Source organism: Fundulus heteroclitus, unplaced genomic scaffold (genome assembly GCF_011125445.2).
Source record: "Fundulus heteroclitus isolate FHET01 unplaced genomic scaffold, MU-UCD_Fhet_4.1 scaffold_53, whole genome shotgun sequence".
NCBI lineage: Eukaryota > Metazoa > Chordata > Actinopteri > Cyprinodontiformes > Fundulidae > Fundulus > Fundulus heteroclitus.
Window position 1 is genome coordinate 936,512 of NW_023396956.1, and position 20,129 is coordinate 956,640.

Sequence of the window (20,129 nt, forward strand, 5' to 3'; positions counted from 1 at the left end):
ACTGCATATTTCTGCACTCCTGCCTTGAAATGTTTCAACTCTAACAAATCACAATATAATCTCTCCATATTGCAGTGGAGTAAAGATTGTTTGTTCGGCTGGAAAAGTAGTAAACCGAGATTTGGACGTACGTTTAGATGCCTGTGCCACTTGTGCAGCAGACAGGCTTTAATGGGGGGGGGGGGGGGCAATGCAGCGATGACGACTCAGACTTCGGCATCACAGAAACTAAACTACAGCTACATACCAGTGGTGCAGTTCGTCCTGTAACCGGTGGGTTGCCGGTTCAATCCCCACTCTGGCCTTCTCAGTCGTGTCCTTGGTCGAGACGCTTCCAGCCTGGTGTTCAGACGGAGGCGTAGCGCCTGAATGAATGAGTGAATGTAAAGCACTTTGGGGTCGTCAGGACAAACAGCAGCGAGCCACCAGAACCGACAGAAAGTTCTTTCAGAAGAACTGAGAGGAAGCCCTGCTGCCGCTGATTTAAGCCTTTGTCTGGTTTTACTCTCAGCTGCATCTCTGGGGTGTTCCGAAGGTATTACTCAACAATTTGGGAAAATTGAGCTTATTTCTTCCTTTAGTTGTGATATGTTAGTGAAGCTCAGCATTAATGCTGAAAACAGCCACAATAAACTCCCAGAAGCTGAAGCTACTTTGCTTTCCACCGGGTTTTATGGTGTAGTTATGAGCACTCAGTATCTTACCTGCAGTTGACAGTCAGCCTGACAAAATGCTGCACAGAGACAATTCAGAGACTTTAAACAACTAAAATTAAAAAATATCAGCTCCTTTTTCTACTTGGATTATTTCAGATCCCTTGATGGAAGCTGACTCATTTAGCAATGATAGTTCACTAATAAATCCCATTTTGCTTTTGCTGTTTTCCAGTGAACTGAAGAGCAAGATCGAGAGAGAAGACACCAAGAGAGAGTTGTTGGGGAGTCAGAGCAGCCTGACTGAGTCTTACTGCATTCGTTGTCTTCAGCCCTTCAAGTTCCTGGTCAACATCAAGCGCCAGTGTCTGGACTGCCGGCTTTACGTCTGCAAGTCCTGCAGCCGCTTCAGTAAGAGAGACCAAGGCTGGGTGTGTGATCCCTGCCACATGGCCAGGTAGGAACTGAACGGTTCTACATGATGTCAAAGTAAAGCCACGTTCTCCACCAGAACCACAAGATCTGTTCTTGTTCTTAAAGTGGCAAGAACAAGAACAAAGTTTGTTTTGGCTCTGACTCTTCATACATCACGAGAAACTCGGCATAAATTTGACGGACCACACAACACCTGAAAGAGAGACACAGCAGGTTTCAAACTGATGAAGGACAAGGAGGAAGAGGAGAATAAAATGTTCCTGTCTTTATTTACGATCACTGAAGAAATGAGGAACACAAGTGAAAGCATGTAGTGCAAACTTAATGCCGCAGGGCAAACACAGCGTCTTAGTTCAACAGATGCGTGAGACATTTGTGCTTTTCCAACTTAACCACGCTTCTCCAAAGCTTGGCCAATCACAGACGTCGGACATCTGGCTAGAAGGTTCTCGCTCCGCTGCTGTGGGAGCGAGAACAGATTTAGAGTACCTAGCCTTTAGGTGGAACAGTCAGAAACAGTTAAATTTCACATAGTTGATAGTGGTTAGCCGTTAGCTTAGCAGTTAGCTTAGTTGACATGCTTAAGCTATAGCTTTAGGAGGAAATCTGTATAATTTAGCCAATCTGCCTCTAAACTTCTAAAAGCATTTGGCTTCTTTTATGTGGCTAAGCTAAATGAGCTAAGCTCTTAGCATTTTAACCTTAACAAGATAATGAAGTCATATTAGCTTAGGGTGACCAGATGTCCCACATTTCTAGGGACAGTCCCTGTTTTGGAAGACATGTCTCCGGCTAAAGCTGCTCCTGAAAATGTCCCCAATGTCAGCGTTTTATGAAGGAGGAAAAAATGTCCTGTGCAACAACTATAATGTAGCTGGTAGCTACATGCTAAGCCATTTAAGATAGTGCTAGCTAAACAAGCTAAAGTCAGCTAGGTGGTTTGAGGCAGATCTGTGGTTCTTAATTTTTCTACTCAGGAAGTTTCTGCAGAAATTTTTTAGAAAATAAAAACGCTTACATTTAATGGTGAAATCTAAAAAAAAAAATTTTTTTTAAATTAATCTGGGTAATTATCTTGGCCGCTACAACTATTTTTGAACAGCCACAGAGCTCAGTGGCTTTCCCAGGCATTCTTTAAAGTACATCCAGCAAACAATTGATGCTTTGGCCTCTGCATCTGGACCTCTTACGCAACTATTACGGCTCGCTCTCTGCAGCTTTAAGTGATAGAAATAAATGCGTCCAGTCACTCCAGGTCCATGTGCAAACCATCATAATTCTGTTTTCTCAGATTGAGGTTTTTATGTTTTCATAAAAGTTCATGGTTTTACTTGTTCTTCACAGACTTTTGTTGCAAAAACGCTTGGCCAGTGTTTTTTTTTTTTTTTTTTTTTGGGTTGTTGCCATTCTTGCTCTTATAATCTGACTTTTTTTCTCACAGGGTCCTTAAAATTGGTACTTTGGAGTGGTATCATGAGAACGTCCGTGCCCGGTTCAAGCGCTTTGGCAGTGCCAAGGTGATGCGGTCGCTCTTTAAGAGGTTGAGCAAGGAACACATTTGCTCTCAGAGCGACCCCGGAGGTTAGTGGTCCACCTACTTGGTTTTATTGGAATTTCAGTGCAGCCAAAGATTATGATTATTCCGGCTGTGTGTGTATGTAAATATGTGACCTCTCCTTGACTTTCCACACACTTTCAGAGTGACCATTTAGCAAAAAGATTAAGCTCCCACTGATTAACTAAAACTGCTTAATGGTCAAACACTGCGGTCACTGAGCAGCTGCCAGGTTCAAGACGTCGCTATGAAGAAGGAAATGAGTGCAAATCAAAAGCCACAAGTGCATTAGGATGGCCTGCAAGTATTTGACAGTGGAAACCCTAACAAATTACCATCTGTTTCACTTCTTTCTGTGAAAGCCCTGAGGAGTTGCTGCTGGTCAAAGGTTCAATCTGCCACAGCTAGAAAGCACGGACACAAAGTCAAAGAAGTCTGTTTGAGCTTTCAATGAGAAATCCTCCTTAAATGAAAGGCTTCAGTGAGATTCAGCAGCTGCAGGCTGTCATGCAGCTACGAGAAAAATGTGGAGCAAGCTCCCACATAACTCGCCGTGTCAATCAGGGCTGTATGTGTGAGCTGGATCATTATCAGCGCTCCAAACAACTCTGACACTTATTCTGAGTGTGAATGTCAATGAGCAACAAGCTTCAAATATCACATCTCATCACTGAGAAAAGAGGGGGGGGGGGGCAACAGCAGTGATTGGGGCCAAAGGCAGGGTATACCTGTCATCTGTGACAATCACAGGACAAACCACACATGCAGACACTCACCCCTAAGGGCAGTTTAGAGCAGCTGATTAAGCTAACAATGGTGGTTTTGGATTGTTTGGAAGGTAGAACGTGCAGAAAGATCTCCGGCCGGGATTCAAACCTTCGACATTCTTACTGCAAGAACCCTGAGAACCACTATTCACAAAAAGAGGTTGCATGGAATGGTAGAGAGCCTTCCTAGGAGAGGCTGAGCCATCGACTCACCCAGGAGGTAAAAGCTCTGCAGGCCTCACTGCCTCGGTTAGAGTCATGATTTAAAATCATTGGAGGGACCTGCAGCCATTACCATTACCTGGGTTTTCAGATCTTTTAGCACGTTTCAGCATTATTCTACCAGAGAAATTTTAATTTTGTGGATCCACACTCTGTCCTGGTCTGGGGGTAGGCCTTTGAGATTATCCCAGGATTATCTAGGAGAAACCTGGAAGGTTTGTTATATTCAGAACGGGAGGAAGGCCTGTCTGTGGTACAGCTCAGATCACACAGAGTTCCTGGTAATTTCCTCTCCAGCTGACTGAAGCGTGTTTGTCAGGTAAGGATGTTCCTGGAATAAGATGATTCTCCTGTCAGGTTTGTTTAGTTCAAGCTGACCAGTGAATCCACCTGGAGGACCCATGGAAAGGTTCAGAGATGATGAGATTTATGTACAACACAAACTTGGTTTGTATTTGTGAGCATTTTGACTTAGACACCAAATGATATAACTCTCAATAAATACACCTGCCTGCATAAATAAGTAGCGAATCATTGATGAATTTATTTGAGAAGGATATCCTCCTAATAAAAACTCTCCATAATTGTTGAGTGACAAGATTAAGTCAAACAAAAATGTATTGGTGATCGAAAGTGGCTAAAATATTTGATATATTACGCTTTATGTGACTCAAAATAAATGATTACAATGTTTTTAGGTGGGAATATTGCTGTGTAAAACTCATATATGTGTTTTAGAGATTGCTTGATCTCAGAAGTGCTCTGCGGTTTTCTCGGGTCCGGTCCCGCTGCGCTAACAGCCAGCTGTCAGCTGGCCGGTCCGTCTTGGCTTCCTCTACTGCTGCTGGCGTTCTCCGCTGAGTGGAGGTTAAACACGGATATAATTCAGTCACATAACATGCAACGCTTCATGTTGGGTCTATTTCAGAGATTTATTCATTACTGAGCAAATCGCTTTGGTTGAGACTAAAGTTACGTTTCATAACGGGATCGGTCTATTTAACTATAGTAACTATATAACTAACGTAATATCTTAGTGGAGAGCAGGAGTGTAAATTTGGAAATGAATAATTGTCTCATCTTTAAATAGTAAATGATAAATGACTTGTACAGCGCTTTTATTAGTCCGATGACCCCAAAGCGCTTTGCACTACAATCATTCCCACCCTGAGGGTGGTGAGCTATGCTAGCAGCCACAGCTGCCCTGGGGCGGACTGACAGAAGAGAGGCTGCCTGCAACGACGGTACAACTGCTGAAGTTACTCAAGGATTAAATAAACTAAAAATAACGTGGAACAACAGTCAGGGATCCATCTTTACAGCTTCACACATAGACGTTATACAGGTAGACGCCCCATAGACTGCCGCCGACTACTGGAGCTGATGTTTCAGCACGGCCGCCATCTTGGATAGGTCTCTCCCACAACCCCACATTTATTTGTATTGAGGAAGCTGTTTGCTCAACTAAAATAAATCATAACTGCCTGAATTTTTATCCAATTTACACACAGTTTGGTTTGTTAGAAACAGCAGAGATGTCGTCATGATAGAGGATGCTGTTACACATAAAACAGCATGTTTTAATGATGAATTATGTTGTTTAAGAAATGTTTTTAATACATTTATGGTCTTTAACAGACAGACATTTGGCATGTTGATGTATAAATACGTGATTTCATTCTGAAATACTTTGTTTTATGCTATTTAACAAAGAGACACGTGGTATTACAAAAACCTTAAGACCACTTAAAAAACAATTGTTTTGCACAGGTTTTTGCATGTGTTGGTACTCCAGGGTTCTTCATTTGGCAACGTGATTCAGCCTTAGCTTGTGAAATACAGCGATAACAGATTAAATTAAAATGCGGGTAAAGTTGGTCCATCTGCGTTTATTCCCATCGGCTGCTATGCAAGCCTAGAGTAGGAGAGACCCATCCAAAATGGCGGCGACGCAGGATGCGCTCCGCCACACAATGAGGCGTCTACGTACATAATGTCTATGGCTTCACAGCTCTGCGCTTCATGCTGTCATGGTTGGTAGGCAACAGCAGTTACATAGAGGTAAGGGTGGGGGGGGGGGGGGGGGGGTGATGTCTTTGGTTTCTCATTACTGCCACCTGCTGGACAGGAGGTGCAGAGCAGTTTCCTTCACAACTTCCCCAAACATCACTAGCCTGATTTAATGGCTAACTCATCCCTAAATCAACTTTCTTTTGCTAATAAACTGTTAACATAGTTGTTTTATAATACTGTCTACATATCCTGTTGATTATTTTCATCAATTGTTTAAATCCTGCCCTTGTGTCTAAAACCATCAGTGTGGCGCCCTCCTAGGGTTAAACGCGCGTCTTGAGCTATAACAGCAGCTCTGTCTTGTGCCTCTGTAGCGAGTTGGAGTTTGAATGGTGAGTTTTACTATTGGCTTTCAGGTTAACAATTTATCACCTTTGCTTCCAGTTAATTTAGTATTTATTTAGCTTTTACTAGTAGACCAGACCACGCCCAGCCCTCATCCTTCACATTTTTCAAGGGCGGAGGAAGGCTTTAGTACTACTGGGTCAGTTACACTTTAAATAGAGAAGAAAAACAGAAAACACACAAATTACCCGGATTCCTTTCACCTGGAACAAAGCATCAGGTCAGCCATGGTGGTGGTAGTGTGGTGATCTGCAGCTGCTTTTCTGCTTCAGATTGAGACACCTCGCTGTAATTGATGTAAAGCAGAAAATCCTGAAGGAGAAGGTCCATTAGTTTGTGACTCAAGCACTCTTGGATCATTCAGCAGGAAAATGACCAAGTTCACCTTTGATGGACTCAAAAATAAATCAAGGTGAAGGTTTTTGAGTGGCCTAGTCAAAGTCTGGACTTCTGCTTCATAAATTAAATAGAAAATCTGCTTGTTGTATTCACTCAGGTCATGTCTGATATTAACAGTACTTTGAAAAAACGAAATCTCTTTTCACTCACATAGAAAGTACTTCTAGAGTAAAGTACACCAGAGCTTCTGCGCTTTCTGTGTCTCTGCTCTGTCTTCTCTAACATAGAAAGTACTCCTGGGTCAATGTGAGCTTCTGTGCTTTCTGTGTCTCTGCTCTGTCTTCTCTAACATAGAAAGTACTCCTGGGTCAATGTGAGCTTCTGTGCTTTCTGTGTCTCTGCTCTGTCTTCTCTACCATAGAAAGTACTCCTGGGTCAATGTGAGCTTCTGAGCTTTCTGTGTCTCTGCTCTGTCTTCTCTAAGCCCCAGTGGGTGGAGGCAGATGAGCGTTCACACTGAGCCTGGTTCTGGTTCTGCTGGAGGTTCTCCTCCCTGTTAAAGGGGAGTTTTCCTCTCCACTGTCGCTTCATGCATGCTCAGTATGAGGGATTGCTGCAAAGTCAGCGGCTCAATGCCAGCAACTGTCCACTGTGGCTCCATGTTTATCCAAGAGGAGTGAATGCTGCTTGGAGAGACTTGATGCAACCTGCTGGGTTTCTGGATGAACTGATTGAGTTGACTCTGTAAAGAGCCTTGAGATCACATGTTGTTAATTGTCATGATTTCATTTCATTTGATTTGAGGGTGTACATACTTTTCACAGTACTGATTCATTTAGGTTTTAGATTCACTTATGATTGTTTTATCTTTTTTTAAATAGCACCTCTTCTCTAGTCTTCTAGGACTCCCAGCCCTGTTTTCTCATGGGTTTGTGTGTTCACACTGAATCATCACCGAAAACAACAAACTAAATAGATTTCAACACTTTGACTCTGACTGCAATTAACCAGCTTAATTTTTAGCTTTAATTTTTCACACATCTGTTTGTAAAAGACAGTCAGTCTTCTAACACTTCCATTCCTTTTTTCTTATTCCGCCATCTGCTGACTGCCAGATCTGACACAGGGATTTAATCTCCATTTTTCCTGTTTTTCCCATTCTGCCTCCCCACAGCTGTGCTCTCAGCTCTCTGTCGCGCTTTATGCTCTTAACTCAACGCTGTGCGCTCCACACCGCCTGTTGCACTTCTGACAACACCAGCATCACCAGATATTAATGTGGCAAAAAATAAATGAGCTATAAGTAATTCTAGGGCTGGACAATATAGAAAAAAGCTTAGTGATAAAGTACAAATCACATTGCTTGATTTTCTAATTATCCAAAAGATTGAAACATGTTTTAAGTGCAGCCCTGGCCATTTTAAGCTGTTGCTTAGCAACCTATTTTTAGATAAAGACACAAACACTGAATTCAAACTCAACCCTTTAGTCAAACAACTTTTTACCAAAAACATGAAGTTTTTAAAATAGAATAAAGAACGCGTGTTCTCTGAACTCTTTGATGGGGCGGAGCTTCCTGTGTCTGCGTTGTGATTGGATGGGAGGATGTAATATTTACCTATATGCTGGGCTAGAATGCAAAAGGAAGGTAAAAAGATCTTCTATTTAACTTTTTATGGACCTTTTTTTATCACACCACACATCTATCCGTTGGTATATATTGTTGTTGAATTATCATCTGGCCCAAAGTGATACTGACACCTTGTGGCTCAAATCGGTACAACAGCTTGCCAGTCACAACAATCTAATATGCCGTTTTTAAACGGTGTGTTGCTGCTGTGAATTTTTACTGACACAGGATAGGTCTATGATGTTATATTCTGTTCTATTTCTGGTCCGCTTCCCTTACTGGCTTCCATGTTTAAAGGCTGCTGCTCTTTTGCCAACAGTAAATACTGGCTGAGGAACCAGGAAGTAAACACGGGCTGCACTGAAGCAGTTCCTGACCGTACCTTTAGCTTTGAAAGGAGAAAAACTTGACAAAGACATTGTTGATGGAGAGAACCGATTGTTTAGGGGAATGTTTCTTCCTTCCTGGGTGAAAAATAAGAATGATTTAGGTTGATTTTTCAGTAAATATTTACTTATAGCTAATTTAAACTTATGTGTTTTGAAGTCTGAGATGATGCTGTCTGTGAAACTTTCTTATATTCTCAAAGACACTTTGACTGCATTAGGAGCACAAAAAACACACAACTAACAAGTCATGTGAAAAGCTTGATCTCCTGTTAACTTTTGAAATCACTTCAGTTTTCTCTGCAGAAACTTGTTAACTTTTAGCCTAGCTTTGGCTACAGCTTCGACCCAATGCTGCTGAGTTTTCATAGTTTAGCAAACTTTAAGAACAATAATACGAGCTATAGTGACAGAAAGTAATGTAAAATTAATCTTTCACAACATTAATGAACATTGATCTGTTTTTGCACTTTTATAACATTTTGCAGGGTTTTTTTGTTCTTAAGTGACAAAGTGCTTCCAGAGAGACACCCAATAATGCTACATGCTAAAAATAGTTTGTACTGTGATATAGTCTGTAGTACAAGACTTTTTCCAGCTGATATTGTGTGTAAAACTCAATGGAATATTCTCTTCTGTTTCATAAAGCAGCTTTTTTTATTGCCAAGCAAGTTTTCTAAAAGGCAATTTTATCTAAACTCAAAGCGTTTTTCTACATATCAGATCTCCAAGTGAGATCACAGCATTTGGAGATCAGCAGTGAATCATAGAGACAGCCGGGACTCCTGGTACTGCTTGCGCTGAGTCACCCGTGGGGATTTTGGGCAGGGGTGCAGTGCAAGTTGAATAGCTGGCTTAGCCCAGCAGGCCTTGTGATCATTCACTCACATGTCTCTCATTTCTCTGCCTGGAGTGCAGGGCTCTTCAGACCAGAAGCAGCGAAGCAGCAGGGAGGGAGGAGAAAACCTTTCTCATGTATTCCTGTGGAATGCAGCATTTAGAGTCTGCACAGATGCAACTTGCAGTTATGAAACGCCGCCATAAATATGCATGTTAACAGAACTATCAGGATCTGCAGTTCATCACATGTGGGGACTCATGTGACCATCTGGACTAAATTCAACACGCATGACTGTACACACACGCTTTCCTCAGCGTTCACTTCGCTGTGTGTTCCCGCTGTGGTCCGTTGGGCCCTCAAAGCTCGGAGGGAGTCCTGCTAACTTAATGTGATTGCTGATGCTAAAATCAGAATACCCATCGGCCTACCACCAATTTAATTATAGGAGCCACTCCAACCATTAAACTATAATGTTATTTAATGCTGAAATGACTGAATGACTTGTTATTTTTAACTGGATTATTTCAGTTAGGCCAATGAAAGGGTAGCATTATCAGCTATTATTGCATAAGATGACAGCAGGCAGTAACAGAGAATCTAGAGTATTGTAAAAGAAGAGGAGAGAATAATTCTTTATTGTGGAGAACTTCATGTGTATCAACAGCAAATAAAGGGAAAAATCCACAACAGAATGAAAACATACAGCATAGTTATTAGAAATGGCACACTCAGGTTAAATCATATGTGCAACTGACCCAAAATATGCATGTATAATTATGCATATAAAATGAGAGCAGCCTAGCTATGAAAAACAGAGCAATTAACAGCAGGGATATAAACACTGATGGAGTTTGTTAGGAGTAGCGACGGTTCTGAAGAACGGCAGGTGGGAGGAAGGATCTGCGGTAACGCTGTGTTGTGCACCCAGGATGCAGCGATCTGCCACTGAAGGAGCTCTGCAGCAGCTGCATGCATGGGACTTCTACAGATGTTTGTTTAATTTCTATTAACATGCACTCACTCCTGGTTTCTGTTTCAGAGCCGCGTGAGTACGACACACAGAGCATGCCTGAGGTCCACAGTAAGTAGACCCCATACCTACACAACGTTGCATCATATACTAAACATATGAAAAAAGAAATATAGAACTAAATATGGGGAAAGAAATCAGGTAATACATTTAAAAAACTTCAATAATTGTAACAAAATAAATCCAGAGTGTGAAACGAGACATTATAAATTGCAGCATTGCGATAAAGATTAGTTATATGTTTGTATATTTCCAGTTATTTTTTAAAATTAGGAAGTTGATTTTTTATATCAACTCATTCCTACTTTTTCAGTATTAAATAACTACCCAAATGGCCCAAAATGGCCCATAATTAGTGACACAACTTTAAAACAGATTCTTAACAAAATAAATATTCTGAGGAGTTTTTGACAAGAATGTTATCTTAGTTTAAAATGTAGTATGAAGAGGTAGATTAAAAATAGTATTTAACTCAAATTATCATTACATTTTCACTTTAAATTCATCCTTAGAATAGCAAAGTGGTCCTAAATCCATTCTACCTGGTACTGGTCAGAAGGTCAGATTCTATTAATCCTATAAAACGGGCTTCTAATTAAACTTTGTGAAATTAGGATTTATTCTTCATGGATAAAGAAATAAACGGCATCTTTTTTTTCCTTGTCTGATATCCTTCAAGCATCTCCGTCATTTAAATGAAAATATACAAAACATCTGTTTTGTAAAGGTGACCCATAAGTTTCTTCCAAAGAGCCAGTGGTGGGTTTGTGTCAGTGAGTCCGGTACCGACCCGGATCCTCTGGCAGTCCAGTGTTCACCAGAGACCGTCTGGGGGCAGAACCTGACTCCATGACTCTGCAGCGCCACCTGGAGGCAGACGTTTAAACAGGTGGTGTCCAGGATGCTTAGGGTCTGCAGAGCTGTTAGCTGCCCTCTCTGTGGACCTCATTGTTTGGACCGGTTCTGTTCTGTTGATGATCCGATCCACCCAGTAATGGTGGAACACAGGAGCCAGCAGCTCCTGGGCAATGTTAGACTCCTTGAGTTGCTGCAGGAGGTCCAGTCTCTGCCGGGCCTCCATCAGAACATTGTGTGAGGACCAGCTCAGGTCCAATTAAACATCAGATCATTAAAGTCTGACTAGCTCTCAGCGTTTGGGAACAGAACACGCCGTCCTGCTCACACTGGCACATCCATCTGGCTCCATTTTACATTAACTTGTCAAGAGTCAGAGTGAAACCAGGCAACGGCTCAGAGAGAAACTCAGGCATCATGGAATCTATCGCGTAATTACATCTTAATTACAGCTTAATTACACCTTAATCTGCAGCATTGTTTCTAGGTATAGTTATTTTACTGTGTGTGTGTTTGAGCGTAACATGAATCCAGTCTGTTGTGTTTAAAACTGTGTGTCAGCACATTTATTGTTTGACCAAAGCCTCCTTCCAAACATGAATTATTTGAATGTAAACAGTAACGTTGCTCTTTAGCTGGAACCTGCATGTTTGCAGAAAGTCTGTCTTTGTTGTTTTTAAGTTATTGCTTCATAAACCAATGATTCTCTGTGTGTCAGCAGATGGATATGAGGAGACCAGCCTGGATGCCTCAGACTCAGGACACCTCCAAGGGGTAGGCCTTTGGGGGGGGGGGGGGGGGGGGGGGGTGATCTCCACGGTCCACTGCAGGGCAACACAGGGACACACAATCCTGCACACACTCACACCTGATAGTGATAGGCCGGGGGAGGAAGCCGGAGTTCCAGGAGAGAAACTGGAGACGCACAGGGAAGACATGGTGAGCCCATGCAGAAGGACCCCATGCTGGGATTTGAACCCGGGACCTTTTTGGTGCAAGGAAGCAGTGCTGCTGACTGCACCGCGGCGCACATGGAGACCAGAGAGAGCCGTGAAAATGGCTCCATGTGCAGAGGCTGGTGAAGGAGCACCAGATTGTCTACACTGGCAGTTACCAGAGCAGCCGACAGTCAATCCAAACATTCACAGCATAGATGTTTGTAAAAAACTCAGGAGGGTTGCAAGAACTGCCACAGAATCTCTAATATGTAAAAATAATAACACCTTCACTGATGGTCAGTAAAAATGGTGACATCCTAATTACATTAAACAGTTTTTACTCTATTAAAAGTTTGTTTATGCAACTAAGCTCTAAAAAAGTTAGATTTTTAATGAAAATGGCGTCGCCTGCAGATATATCCGCCTTTAATAAGCAGAAGCAGCGCCATTAACTGAATGTTATGAGCAAACTGCAGTAGAGAGCTGGAGAAATGGCCCAGAGGAAACGTCTGCAGGCTCCATGTCTGCAGGTCTGTGAACTTCCAGCATGACGAGGAGAAAAGCTCCAGTCTGTGTTTGTAGACGGGCTGAAGAGCAGAGAAGAGCTTGGGATGAAGGGAAGAACTGAGAATTTCACAAACACCAAATGGCAAAACTTACAGGCAGGGTGCAAGGTGACAAGAACCAGAACAAGAGAGGCATGACAGAGGAACCAAAGGAGGAAGAGGAGACCAGCAGGTTGCATCAAGTCTCTCCAAGCAGCATTCACTCCTCCTGAAAGAGCGTAGAGCCACAGTGGACAGTCGTCTGCATCGTTGATGGCTTTGCAGCAATCCCTCATACTGAGCATGCATGAAGCGACAGTGGAGAGGAAAACTCCCCTTTAACAGGGAGGAGAACCTCCAGCAGAACCAGAACCAGGCTCAGTGTGAACGCTCATCTGCCTCCACCCACTGGGGCTTAGAGAAGACAGAGCAGAGACACAGAAAGCTCAGAAGCTCACATTGACCCAGGAGTACTTTCTATGTTAGAGAAGACAGAGCAGAGACACAGAAAGCTCAGAAGCTCACATTGACCCAGGAGTACTTTCTATGTTAGATGGTAATAGAGGATGATCTGCCTCCCCTGATGATGTCACAGCTAACAGAACGCCAGACCAGGTGTACCTTCTATGAAGAGAAAAATGACAAAGAACAAAAAGTTAAAAGCTGAAATAACAACAAACAATGCAGATTGGAGAGCAGTAGGAGAACTCAGCAGAGAGAGAGAAATAGACCCTGATGTCCTCCAGCAGCCTAAGCCTATAGCAGCATAACTATAGAGATAGCTCAGGGTAACATGAGCCACTCTGACTAGAAAACAGAGCAGAGGGGAGAAACTTTATGAACTTACTGTTCTGCTAATTCTACTAAAAAACACGTGCATTGCATCCAGAACCTGCAGCTGTAGATGTTCTGCAGTTTGGACCTGGTAATGTTCTCCGCTCCACTGCTGAAGTTCTGAGCTGTGAAGTCGTGGTTCTGGACTCGGACTCAGCTCCAGTGTTTCCAGGAACCAGAATCAGCTTCAGTTCCTAGATCCAGACTCCAGAGGTTCTGGTGGTTTTCTCTGGAAACGTTTGATTGCTTCAGACCTAAAACTGCATGATGGACCGTAGAAACACGTTTGGACCCGGACCGGCCATGAACAGGAGTCTGAGCTGGGCTTAAAGCTCTGAGGCTGTAAGGGACTGGGTCCACTGTAATCCATCATAACACCCAGACCAGTGCGGGTTCTGTTTAATGTAGGAGCGGAGCTTTGTTTGGTTCTCTGCAGCTGCTGTTGTGTTGAGCAATGACAGAAAGCTCGGCGCTGCTGCTTGTTTACGGCTTCAGGGTTCCTTCATGTCTCGGCTGATCGGACCTCAGATGGATGAAACACGGACAGGCTTTGGTTCTGGTTCAGTGTTTAGTCAGAGTGAAGAACCATAGGAGACGTTAGTTTTTCTCTAAATGTTCTGAGGTCCAGGGATCAGCGAGCTGTTTTACTGTTTCTCCTTTCATTTTGACTCGTTTACATGGAAGTCACGGTTCTGGTACCAGAAAGTTCTGATCAAACACAAACAGCTGAAACCCAATATTCACACAAACATCAACGTTTATTTAATGTCTGACATTAAATCAGAACAATATTATCTGGATTTATGTCACTTAGCATTAACTCAATTATCTCTATTTGTTAAAGTCAGAAGTTTACATACAGTAAAATGACTGAATCCTTAAACTGTTTGAAAGCCCACATGATGACGCCCTGGTTCTGTAAGGTTCTGATGGGTTAATTTATAGCATCTGAGTTAAATAGATGAACGCCTGTGGATGGATTGAAGGCAACGCCTCGATCTCTCTGCTTCCCCATAAATCAGCCCAGAACCTCCATCTGGCTGGTTAAACCCAGCCAGATTTAACATTTAATCACGTTTGCTAACAGAACTGATTTAACCTGCTCTGCCGTCTTTAAGTCTCTTGTTTTTATCTAATTATGACATTAATGCGGATAAAGAAGCATGTCAGTGTTTTCCTGCTGTGCTTCCTGTCTGATGTCAGGATGTTTCTCTGCAGATGAAGAAGGCCAAGCGGCGTTTAACTGTGGATCCGGTTGACTTCATCCTGGCCTCTGATTACTCCAGTAACTGCCGAGCTCAGCAGGATCAGGTAGACGCCCAAACATCCTGCAGCAGCTCACCTGTTTTATTTTACTTTGTTCAGCTCAACTTTAGCTCTAATCTCTTTTATTCTCCAAACTTGTATGAATGCATCCTCCTTATGTCTGAATAGTGAATTATTATATTTCAGGTGTTTAACTTGTTCTAAAAAGGTGAGACACATTTTCAATGTGGAATTTGTCACCTGGTCAGAAAGTTACGTTGCCTCAGATTAAAGTTTTTTTAACCTTTTATTTAAAGGAGATTCCTTTAAATAAAGGGAATTTATATCATGTACTGCAGTAGTGGAGCAGGTGGCAGCCTGGTTTATCTTAGATGGACTCTTCATAGTTTCCACTGCAGTCTAGTTTACTGTAACAACTTTAATAATGATTAATTTCCTGCCTGAAGAGGACAGGCGCTCTATCAACATTCAGACGGCATAGAGAAGGCATTGTATTAATGTTTTAATTCCTAATGAAGGTCATGAAGCTGCCGTGTTCCTGTGGAACCTGACACTAAGCTGTCCTCTCCGCTCTGCAGATCAGCCACCAGGCCTCCGGCGCTCATGACGGCGGTCTGAGGGAGGCGATGCTCGCCGAGGCCGACATGGAGGCCGTGTTTCAGCAGATTGTCCAGGAGCAGCAGCAGCGTCTGGAAATGACTCCTCAGCACGGTGAGGGGCCAACCTACCTGAAGCAGGGTCAGCTCAGCAAAGAGCCTCAGGTGGAACATCAGAAACTGAACCGGCAGTTTAACACGGCGGACCTGGAGAAACTCAGATTAGCATCACGCCAGGGTGGGAAGATCAGCAGTGACCGTAGAGGCTGCTGCCATCAACCTGGGAAGTCATCTCTAGACCTTCTGAGTCCATGTTCCTGCAGGAGGAGAACATCTCAGCAGCTTCAGCCCAAACACAGCAGCAGATCTACAGCAGGATGGAAAACGTTCTGGTCCGGCTGCTGGAGTCTCTCATTCCTCAGCAATCAAATAATTATTCAATATTAACATTAATAATAAGCATAAAGTATCAGGAGCAACAGCTCAGACTCTACAGGCCTCAGCCAGCAGGTTAAACATCAGGACAGCTGTAAATGTTTAATCCTCTGTGTCTTTAGATGAGATGGGCTTCCTGGAGACCCGCACCATCCCGTCCCGCTCCATGTCCCGGCTCAGCTACTCCTCCGGGGGCAGCGGCAGCGTGGGCGGGCCCAGAGGCTGCAGCAGCTACCTGCCCAGCCTCGACGACTCGGAGGCGGAGGAGGACCACTGCCAGCGGTACCCGGGCTGCCGGGCCCATCCGGGCCCCTGCAGCCACACCTCTGAGGAGAGCCTGAACTCCACAAGCACAGCGCCACAGGTTTGGTTCCACCTTTAACCGAGAAGCAGATGAAGCTGGTTTCACTTTGTGTCACTAATAAATCCTTTCTGTGTTGGCAAATATCTCTGATCCGGCCCGCTTTGGGTTTAGCCGCTTCACTCAGAGGTTCTGACATCAATCAGCTTCAAAGATGCATAAATACGGACCTGATGGTTCTGAAAGCTTCAGAATATTTCTGATCACTGCACAGTTTTTATTTCTAAAAAGATTTCACAACCTTTGAAATTCTCCATACTTGATTAGGTTAGAACCCCAAAATCAAAGTTAAACTGGACCAGACGGTTCTGGTCCAGTTTCCAGCAGGTCAGGTTCTACAGAACCTCCCAGAGTTCTGATCATCATGTGGACCTGGAGAGAGGATGGACCACCTGCAGACCTACCAGGACATGGACGTCCACCTGGACTGACAGGCTGGACCAGGAGAGCATTGATCAGAGAAGCAGGAGGGCCATGGTGGCTCTGGAGGAGCTGCAGAGACCAGCAGCTCAGGTGGAGGTTAACCAGGAGGACCATGGTGGCTCTGGAGGAGCTGCACAGACCCACAGCTCAGGTGGAGGTTAACCAGGAGGACCATGGTGGCTCTGGAGGAGCTGCAGAGACCCACTGCTCAGGTGGAGGTTCTGACCATGGGACAGCTGTTGGTGGTGGTCTCCAGAACAAGGAGTTCTGCTCAGAGGAGACCAGAACTGAACCGCATGTTCTACATGGAAAACACTTTTCACAGCAACACTATGAAACACGGTGGTGGCAGCATCATGCTGTGTGGCTGCTGCCCCTCCGAATTCTGCAACCTCACCTAAAACCAGCAGCTAGACCTGGTTGGGTTTTCCAACAGGGCCTCAAACGCAGATCCAAACTGCAGGAAAACGATAAGGTCCAGGAGTCTCCTCCCCACAGCTCCAACATATGAGGACTTTACCTGAGAACCAGGAAAACAGCTACATTTCTCACATTTCTTTTTTTTTATGTCAATCAGAGAAATATTAGAACCTCGGTTTAGGTTCTGTTTGTAGGAACAGAACATGTGAAGGTGTGCAATGAGTCCCTCATGTACCACCTGGCCCTGAAGACATGAGATCGCCTGAATCTCTCGTGTCACGTTGCAGATTGTTGTAAACAGCTCATGCTGGAGCTGGCAGACACACGGAGTGACGAAGAGGAGACAGCTGCAAGATCACAGCCATGACATCAGCGTCTGATCATGGGTTAGCAGGCAACTCGATCCTCCTCTTCCTCCTCTTCCTCCTCTTCCTCCTGCTGTCACAGTCCAAACATCTCCACGGTTCCCCGCTTCAGTCAAACACGCCCAGGAAGGCACGGCTAACCCAAACATGTCCTTTAGATTTTTAGAACGCCGTCTGATCAACACCAGCCGTGATGACTAGAGATCACCCTCCCCCTGTTGACGAGGCTCATTCCCCCCCCCCCACCGACCCAAACAGGATGCCGGGGGGGGGGGGGGGGGGGGGACATGTGGCTGTCAGGCAGCGGCGCTCTGCGTCCTCAGACGACCCTCCTCACGCCGCCGCTGGAGACGTGTTGATCTGGAAGCCGTTCAAGGCAGAAGCAACAGAAACCAGAGACGTTAGCGGATCAGTCCTGCTTGTTGAACAAGGAATTAGGAGGAGTAAACACCGTCTGCAGTTACGCTGAGATTACACGTCTCAACGACAAATCAAAGGCCAATCCTGACAAAACCACTAAAAAACCAAACAAACGACGACGATCCTGAACCAGACGCCAAGCCTGATTACCGGCAGCGTTCAACACCGCCTGCAGGCCTCCAGTCGCTTAAAGCAGATTCAGCAAGCTGGTGGAAAGGGTTTCCTCAAAATGTCCTGGTCCCCAAAATGTCCTGGTCCCCAAAATGTCCTGGTCCCCACCTTCATGGAGGTGAGGGACGGGGGGTTCGTCTGTCCATGTGGGGGCAGGAATCCATGTCCAGTCTGGGAATGACAAAGGGACTCAGACTGAACTAGTTTCTCACTGTTTGAGGGGTTCATGGCCACAGGACCTGTTGTTGGGGAGGGTTGGCTTCTCTTTGGTCTTTGGTCTGAACTGGAGGGAGGAGGTGTGAAGTGGCTTAGGTGGGAGTCCTCTACGTCTGAGACGACGTTCCTCATCTGGTAAAGGATGGAGGTGAGTCTCAGCCTCAAGTGAAGACGTTTGATGCAGAAATAGCGGTGAAGGGGCGGTTTGGAGGAGGAGAAGAAGTTCAGTTTTAGAGAAGGTTAGCTGGACATGAAGGACTTTCATCGATGTGGACACATCAGAGAGACCTTAGGAGATCCATACTGAGACTGTGTGGAGGATCAGGGTCAGTGGGAAATAAAGCTGGGTGTCATTAGCATAGCAGTGGTGTGAGAAGCTGTTTGATTGGATGATCTCACCTGGTGAGGTGGTCTACATGACCCCACCCTAACTCATAGAATCCCAAATAAATGCTGTGCTGTTAAACTCAGACATTCAGATGAAATAAATTGTGGTTTCCAGGGTTGAAACCCCTCTGGTCCAGTTCTGATTTAGGTCTTGATTCTGTGTAACGAGGCCTTAAAGCTACAGTCCTGGTTCTGCGTGACCTGACTGCTGCCTTCAACACTGTTGACCACAATACCTTAATATCACATCTACATGATTTAATGGGCGTTCAGCTCTGGACTGGTTTAGATCCTACCTCTGTCAGCTTTTAAAACATGGAATCATCTTATGCTCCATCATGCGGGGTCCCACAGGACTCAATTCTAGGACCTCTACTCTTTATACTTATTGCCTTAAGGCTTCATCCTCAGGAGATATGGAGTTCCTATCTATGCTGATGACTGTCAGCTCTATCTGCTGCTGAAGCAGGTGACAGCTTCTCAGTGCAGGCCCTGATGGACTGTCTGGAAGACATTAAAGCTTGGCTAGCCATGAACTTTTTAAATTTAACAATAAGAAAACTGAGGTAATGCGGTTTGGACCAAGTCGCCCCTGTGACCCTGGTGATTTTGATCTGGGACCCTTGACAACATATTTTATACCAAGTGTCCCTGATTTGGGTTTAACTTAGACAGTGATTTTAAATTAGATGGTCTGATCAGAGCAGCTGTTAGATCATGTTTTTATCACTTAAGGCAGCTGGTAAAATTAACATTCTTTCTGTCAAGACAACTCCTTGAAACGTTGATCCGTGCGTTTATATCATCCCACCTGGATTACTGTAACGGACTCTATGCTGGAATGAATCAGTCTTCCTCGTCTGCAGCTGGACTGTGTGCTGTGTGCTCGTACCTTGTTAGTTTCCTCTGCGCACTGCTAGTGTTTATGTATCCGGTTAGCTTAGCGGTTAGCTTAGCGGTTAGCTTCGGTGTTAGCCGTTCACTGTAGCTCCGCTGCTAACACCGTAGACTTTGAACATGGCTGAGAGTCACAAGAAGTTCACTGCGTTCATGTTTATGAGAAGAAGAGGAAGATCTGAGTAGAAAGAAATAAGACCAGAGAGGATTTAGGAGATTTTTTTAAAAGCTTCTACCTTTAACTGCAACCTTCTAAAAACAATGAGGAAAATCTCAGCTTGCATAACAATATTGTCTTACTTTATATTGTTTTCCTGTGTCCATTTTTATCCCTATTTGTAGCTCAGTGACCTGAACAGACGAATGTCCGCCATCGAGACCCTCCTAAATCGCTTAGAGCAGAAGGTGACGTCAACAAACAAGGTAAATTCATCCTGATCTATTTCCCAAACGTCCTGCTAGCTCGTGGTAAAGGTGACAGAAACCAGCTTTAAAATCCATGACTAGTTATGAATGCCAGGCCTCACAGTGAGCAGATTACTTTTTAGTCATTAACAGCTGTGAGTGGTCACAGTGCCCCCTGGTGGCAGGTTGAAGGAAGGATCGTTAGGAGCTTCACTGTTCAGGCGCAGAATCCCTGCAGCTTCACATCTTCACGTTCCTTTATGCTGATGTTGAAGCTGCTTCGTGTTTTTCTGTCAAATGTCGGTTTTTAATTATGAAA

At 44.2% G+C, this 20,129-nt stretch overlaps 1 protein-coding gene across 2 annotated transcripts in view; it reads left to right on the forward strand.

The window, feature by feature from the left end:
- mlphb (melanophilin b) overlaps window positions 1–20,129 on the forward strand; it is a 38,189-nt gene that overhangs the window by 9,668 nt on the left and 8,392 nt on the right. The window contains exons 6-13 of one of the 2 annotated variants that reach the window (XM_036132699.1): window positions 889–1,110; window positions 2,530–2,669; window positions 10,286–10,327; window positions 11,850–11,905; window positions 14,667–14,759; window positions 15,293–15,425; window positions 15,868–16,109; window positions 19,748–19,828. In XM_036132699.1, the coding sequence (XP_035988592.1) occupies window positions 889–1,110; window positions 2,530–2,669; window positions 10,286–10,327; window positions 11,850–11,905; window positions 14,667–14,759; window positions 15,293–15,425; window positions 15,868–16,109; window positions 19,748–19,828 (1,009 nt within the window). The remainder of the gene's footprint in view (window positions 1–888; window positions 1,111–2,529; window positions 2,670–10,285; window positions 10,328–11,849; window positions 11,906–14,666; window positions 14,760–15,292; window positions 15,426–15,867; window positions 16,110–19,747; window positions 19,829–20,129) is intronic. The other variant, XM_036132700.1, reaches the window with a different exon arrangement.